Source organism: Onychostruthus taczanowskii, unplaced genomic scaffold (assembly GCF_017590055.1).
Source record: "Onychostruthus taczanowskii isolate IOZ18803 unplaced genomic scaffold, ASM1759005v1 scaffold48, whole genome shotgun sequence".
NCBI classification, from domain to species: Eukaryota; Metazoa; Chordata; class Aves; order Passeriformes; family Passeridae; genus Onychostruthus; species Onychostruthus taczanowskii.
The window spans coordinates 1,962,314-1,969,526 of record NW_024502347.1 but is presented as its reverse complement, the minus strand read 5'-3'; the positions used below and the strand labels follow the sequence as shown (position 1 = coordinate 1,969,526).

Below are 7,213 nucleotides of genomic sequence, written 5' to 3'. Positions count from 1 at the left end.
CCCGGCGCCGCTGTGTCGCGGCGCAGAAGCCGGCGGTGCCCGCGGCTGGGCCGCTCACCGGCGTGCTGGTCCCGCGGCCACAGGTAGTAGGTGGCGGGGATGACGATGAGCCCCACGAAGCTGGTGAGGAAGTAGAAGAACGTGTTGCCGCTGTCGTCGTACTGGAACTGCTGCCCCGCCATGGCCGCGCCGGCCGCCCGTCCCCGCCGCCGCCGGCGGCCCCCGGTACCGCCGCCCCGGGATCCCGCGAGATCGCAGGCTCGCCCGCCCGCCCCTCGCCAGGCCGCGCAAGGAGACGTGTCACTCCTCAGCCACCATAGCCCGTGCGGCGTCACCGCCGCGCCCGCCCCAGCCCCGCCCCGCCGCGCCGCCCATCGGCTCGGCCCGGGCCCCGCTCCTCAGGGATCGCTAACGCCCGGGATCGGGCAGCCTCGGGAGCACGGCGGGAAGGGCCGGTTGTGGCTGTCGGGTCTAATTTCCCTGCTAAAGCGGGGTTGTCTCAGAGAACGTGCTACAGAATCGCAGGTTCGTTAAGGCTGAAAGAAATTTCTGGATCTCGTCCAAACCCCCCTGCCAAGGAGTAGGTGACACGGGAACCCGCCCAAGCGGGTTTGGAATGTCTCCAGGGAGGGAGAATTCACGACCTGCCCGGGGAGCCTGTTCCAGTGCTCTGCGACCTTCCCATGTAAAGTTTTTCCTCATGCTGAGGTGGAACTCCTTGTGTTTTAGTTTGTGGCTATTCTCACCCTGTCACTGTGCACCACCGAAAAGAGTTTGGCATCATCCTCTTGACAAATGCCCTTGGGTAATTTTATATGCATGGATGAGATCCACTCCCAGTCTTCTCCAGACTGAACAGCCCCGGCTCCCTCAGTCCCTCCTCGGAAGAGAGGTGCTCCAGACCCCTCATCACCTCTGCTCTTTGTCTCTCTGGTACTGAGAAACCCAGAACTGGACACAGCACTCCAGATGTGGCCTCACTAGGATAAATAGAGAGGCAGGATCACCTCCCTTGAGCTGCTGGCCACTCTTCCCAGTGCACCCCAGGGTACCACTGGCCCTCCTGGGCACAAGGGTGCTGTCAGCCCGTGGTCAGCTTGTCATCCACCAAGAGTGCCAGGTCCTTCTCTGCAGAGCTGTTCCCTAGCACATCAGTCCCAGCCTTGACTGGCACCTGAGGTTATTCCTCCCCAGATGCAGTATCCCACACTTTTCCTTGTTGAACCTCTTAGGTGTCTGTCCACCTAATTCTCCAGCCTGTCAAGGTCCTGAATCCATTCAGCCGGATAGGATTGCATCCATGTGGCTCTTGCTGCATCTCCAGTGAGGGAGACCCCACGACCTCTCTGGACAACCTGTTCCAGTGCTCAGTCACCTGCATGTAAAGACTTTCTGATTCACATTTGTATGGAACTTCCTGTGCTTCGCTTTCTGCCTGTTGCCTCCTGTTCTCACCAAGAAGAGCCTGGGAACAGGAAAGTATTTCAGACATAATAGAGTTCTCAGAATTTGGAGGGTGGACCCTCAGCAAACTGTGAGAGCAAAAATTTAAAATACGTGTCATTCCGAATTTAGCTGCAGGCATGATCATGCTCTAGGAGGGATTGTGACCCTAAAGGTGTGAAATCAAAAGGCAGGTACTGTGATGATCCTATTCACACCATTAATGGCAACTTACCTCTTTGAGGGAGAAAAGATTGCTACTCATGCCCATTTGTGGGAATACACTAATCTCTACAGATTCACGCTCCAGTGTACAGCCTCTCATAACTGCAATCCTATAAAAATCTCACATCTTGAGTTCTTATAAGTTCAGGCTATGGGAAACTGTGACACAGAAATGGTGATGGCATCCCATGCAAGAGAAGCATTAGGCATACATTAGAAATTCTGTCCTAACATTAACAAAGACTGAGAGAAAGGTAACACAATGCCACAGCCAATGAGCTGAGCACCAAATGTCCTGGTGCCATGATGTGGAGTGAACGAAATCTCTATTATTTCTTGGAAATTATTTTGTGTTAATTAATTTTTTAATAAAATATTCCAATTTTTTCATTGATACACTCTGTAATTGCTTCTGGTGGGGTTCATAGGCAAAGTTTAAGATATTTCCTTCTATGTCTTTTGCAATATACCCTGAGTATTGTACACTCCCTGCAGTGATGGCAAGTCTTGCAGTAGACATTTTGGAAGATCCCTGAATGCATTAAAACTCATCTCCCTCTGGGTTTCTAGTCCTTAATGTTTTACATCGAGGCAGTGAAAAGCTGCTGTGCGCAGTAAAGAAGACATGACAGGTAAAAACCTACGCATGTAATCAGACCAGTTTTGTAAGCAGGAAATGCTCTTCCTCCAGCTGTGTTCATTTGCTGAGTTTGCTACTGCAGGCAGATAAAGGGACAGAGCTTTCACAGACAATTATGTTCCTGCAGGTTTTGTGAAAGCAGCCTGTTAGATGAGGAAGCTTTGTGAGGGCACCAGCTTGAAGGGCAAGCGGTGGTGAGCCAAGATCTTACAAGGCACTGTAAAATCCCCATAGGAAGCAGCATAACTGAGTGCCCTGTAGAAAATCTCTGGTCAATGTATTCAGCAGATCACAGGAGTCAGAGCAGGAGGAAAGCAGGCACTGCTCCTGCTGCAGATCATCAGATAGTTTCTTAATGCCATTGTTTTGGAACCCAGTTACAGATTTTCTATCTGTTGTTGGCAGCATCATTCCTTTGCCCAGTTGGTGTGTGAGGGGATTGGTTGCCTGTGGCATTAACTGACCTAGTGAGTGAATCAAAAGGGGCTGCTTTCAGCCTTATCCTGTCTCTGCTTTCTCCCTGCCAACCTGTTCCAGCTGTTAACCAGGATCCACTGGGAAAGAGGAATGGAGAAAAATAATTCCTACCATCAGCTCCAATATGCAGGTTTCCCCAGCCAGAAGGGGGGACGCTCCATAACTGAGCAGCAGTGAGCAGAGACCATTCTAACCTAAACCTGAACTGGTTTATTTGAGTGCCATTCCTTACATACTCAATTTCCCTATAGGTGACATGATCCCTATGCAATGTTTCTTTTTCCACTCATGGCCTGTCTGAAAGGTCGCCCAGGTAAAAACAACCCCAGCTCCTTGGCTTTGAGAAGCAATGTGGTCAACTGCAGATGAAGATAACATTATGAGATATCTTGATTAGATAAGTATTTATAACCTAGAGGAATCTGTTCTTCCCAAAATGCTCTCGAAATACTTTAAGGACCTGTTATGTCAATTCACCAAAGTGCTCCTTTTTTGCAACACAGCCCTGTCATGCTACTAGCAGTTGTCATGAGCAGGGTCTGCACAGGTGGATTCTGCAGCCGTGGGGGCTGCCCCAGCATCCCACAGTGCCCTTCTGCCATCCACTTGGCATCCTTCAGCACCCCACACTAGGTTCACATTACTCAGTGTCACACACGTGGTCATTTGCACAGGGGTTTCACAGTCACTGGCACCTCTCCTGCATATCCCCTGCTGGTGTTTCTGATCTCATGGGAGGTTGTCAGCTGCTGATTGCCTCTACCACACCTTCAGGCTTTTATCAGGCTTAGTTACAAAACTGCAGCTGACTGAGTTCAATCCTACCTTAATCCCTAATCGTATGAGCCAGGGACACAAATTACTGGCGGAAGAAAGTGTGCTTTGACAAGGTCCCCAAATCTCTGTGGAAGAAAAGCAGTGACAAACCTGGTGTGGTGCCAAAGATGACAATCGGACTGGTTTAGTGAGTAGGAATGGTGAAAGTTGGAGCAATGCAGCTGTAACAGATACGTACTTTCCAAGCAGAACAGAAGATTTTATGACTGTAAAATGGAAATTAAAACCTAGCAGATATGTTGTACGCTGTGGGAATTTGTGTCCCACGTGTCATGACCGTCCTAATCTTCTGTGAAGTGGTGGACTCTTTCCCACAGCTGACAGTCTGGAGAGCAGGGATCTCAGGAGGTAATGACTGGCCGGCAGATGGTGCTGTGGAAGTTGTGCATAGCAGGCACCATAGCAGGGTTCGGCTCTAGGCTTAGGTGGAATCAGTAAGTCAAAAACAGACTCTTCTATGAAGTCCTTTTTATTAACGGTGCTCCAGATCAAACTAGGCACCTCCGAAGATGGACCCAAACAAAGAAATCCCTGGGCAATTTTACCTTTACAACCTAAGTTCACCCCTCATGTGACAGCTAGGACCAAAGGTAGTATTGGAGTCTGGGGTTTTCTTACTTTTTATTGATTTTCTTGCTGCTTTGTTAGTAGGCAGTTTTAAGTGGGCATCTCCTTAGACAATATACAGTGGTTCTGCATCCTGATTCACATCCTTTTAGGCTGTTTTCTCTGGTTCTGTGGTTAGCTACTTGGCATGCTGTAATATGGATGTCACAGCACATATACCACAATCTACAGGCTTTGCATAGTCCAGCTATTACTGTTTAAGCTGCTAGTGCTAAATTGAAACTAACATCTTCTACAGCAGTCATCCATTTGTTTTTATTAACATTGCTCTTCTACAGGAGCAGACCCTAAGGTGTTGAGCACAGCAAGTGTTACCACATTTAATAGAAACAAACATTACTTCAAAGATCATAATAAAAATGAATAATCTATAAAGAATTCATTTTGCCCAAGCTCCTAATCTGGTACCCAGGAGGTGAGCCAATATTTTTTTTTGCTGAAGTATTGTTGAAGAAGTGACCATACTTTATGGAATCTTGCTGAAATATTGTCCTATTGTATATTTTGCATTAATTTTACTTGTTCCCACAACTTTGGACATTGGCTGAAGTCCTTCCACTCTGGTCAACGTACATGCAACAACTGCTATTACTAATTGTGCATTCCTCCCCTTGTGAAGCTAAGAAAATTAAGCTGCTATCACTAGCAAGTGTTTATATCCACATGCTGCAGCTGTATCCATATAATCTATTTGCAATCTTTGGAATGGGAAAATTGCTCGTGGTTGATTTCACAAATCAATTTTATAGGTAATAATTTATGACAGGTGGGACAGGTATTAGTAACTCTTTTTGCAGCTGCGTAGACATCCAGATCTGCCCATACTTGTTGTACTTGATTAGCCACTGCTTCCGTTCTTCCCTGAGTTTCATCATGGAACCACTGAGTTATCAGTTATTTTTTCAGTAAGACAGGTTTTCCCCCTATTCTTCATATTCCATCTTCAGTCTCGCACTGCTTCCAACTTTTTCCACAGTTCCTTTTCTTCACTTGTCACATCTGATTGGTCATAATCCTTCTGGATGGTCAACACCAGGCCATGAGCTCTTATCTGAAGTAACTGCCGTGATGTTCACTGCAGGTTGATGAACTGTGGCCTTTGCTGCTGCATCAGTTAGGACATTCTCTTGGCTGATTATGGTAGTGTCCCCTGTACAGAATGGACAGCAAACCTCAGCAATTTCTTTGGGAAGTTGAATTGTGCCCAACAAGTCCCAAATTTCCATTCCATTAGCCACACTTTTTCCTGAGGAGGTGAGACACCCCCGTTCTTTCCACAATATTGTGTGGCATACACCAAAAGCATACGCCAAAAGCACACTTAGAATCTGTATAAATACTTACTTTCTGCTTCCCAGGCATTGCTGCTCAGGCTAGGGCAATTTACTGCCCCTTAAGCACTAACTGTTGCTGGAAGGGCTCTGGCCTCTCCAACTTGACACTGTTCCACAACTGTGTAGCCAGTTGTTCCACAACTGTTTTGCTGCCTGTGCCAAGAGTAGGATGATCCATCTGTGAACGAAACAGGACCTGGGTTTTGTCTGTCTGTGATCTGCTCGTGCCTCACTAATAGTCTGGATTACCATGTCACATCAGTGGAGCTCTTTTCCTTCTCCTGGCACTGGTGATAGTGTTGCCAGGTGGAATCACACATTTACATTTAAAAGAGTTAATTTGTATTTATGTGCACACTGGGAAGACACAGCTTGTGTCTTTAGTGGTTGTGAAGTAATTCAAATTTATGTGGCACATAGATTGTATATTGGGTGCCCTAATACTAAAGATGGAGCTTTTTCCCCTATTGTAGCTGCCACTGACATGGATCTAATGTGTGTTGGAGCTCCAGCTGCCACCAGATCCAGTTAGACAGAATAAAATACCACAGGTCTTCAATGAGGTCTTAATTTCTGCATTAATACTCCACTACCCACTCTTTTTTTGTATGTATAGACAGATCAAAAGGCTTTGTGCAGTCTGGAAGTTGTAAAGCTGGAGCCAAAACCAAGGGCCTTTTTATAGCTCTGAAGGCTTTTTCCCATTTTGGTCCCCATGTAATGGATTCTATTTCTTCATTTTTTATTGTTTCTGCCAGAGATTACATTAGATCCACTAATCCTGGTATCCACAGTTGGCTGCATCTAAGAGTCCTCGAAGCTGGTTGTGGGTTTTTTTACAAAGAGTCCTCGTAGCTGGTTGTGGGTTTTTTTAATGTGGCTGCATCTAAGAGTCCTCGAAGCTGGTTGTGGGTTTTTTAACTGGCCAAAGAATTTAAATTATAACCTTTACTCCTTCTGTATCTATTACTTGCTGTCCTTCCTTTAAAACAAATCACAGATATTTTACTCCCATTTGACACAGCTGGAGCTTGGATAGAGATGTGCCCTTGGTTGCTAAGGCAGTACATAAATGTTTAATGTCTTTCAAACAGTCATTGCAATTTCTGCTAGGTGTTAGAAATAAATTATCTACATATTTCACTAAAATTAATCCACCAAATAACTCAATATCCTTTAAATCTTCTTTTAATATCTGAGAAAATATGGTGAAAGACCCATTAAACCCCTCTAAAGGACAAGATCACATCAGCTGAAGTCTCTTCCAAGTAAATGAAAACAAGGGATGGCTTTCTTCATCTGTGGGAATACTGAAGAACACTGCAGTCAGACCAGTCACAATAAAACATGTAGCCCAGTGCATGATTTGCAAGAGTGCAGGAGAGGGATCTGGCGCTGAGGGGTGTGAGACATGCTCGCAAATCTGGAATAAATTGAAACGCAGGATCCCCATCTTTATCCAATCTGGTTTTTTCCAGTTGGGTAACAGTGGGGTTTTACATGGGAATTCAGCCACTTCCAAGATTCCTTGGCCGAAGCGCTGATCTCTTTGGGTTTGAGCACCTTTCCCTGTTTCCCGGGTACGGGATGCTGCTCTCAGCAGAGGGCGCGCCTCCCTTTGTTTTCAGGC

The 7,213-nt window shown here is 46.4% G+C and overlaps 1 protein-coding gene across 1 annotated transcript in view; it reads right to left on the bottom strand.

The window, feature by feature from the left end:
- The window catches only part of SEC63 (SEC63 homolog, protein translocation regulator), a 52,980-nt gene extending 52,669 nt beyond the window's left edge, over nt 1–311 (bottom strand). The window contains exon 1 of the mRNA XM_041414862.1: nt 59–311. Within this exon, the coding sequence (XP_041270796.1) occupies nt 59–182 (124 nt within the window). The 5' untranslated portion in view covers nt 183–311. The remainder of the gene's footprint in view (nt 1–58) is intronic.
- Nucleotides 312–7,213: the final 6,902 nt, after the last annotated feature.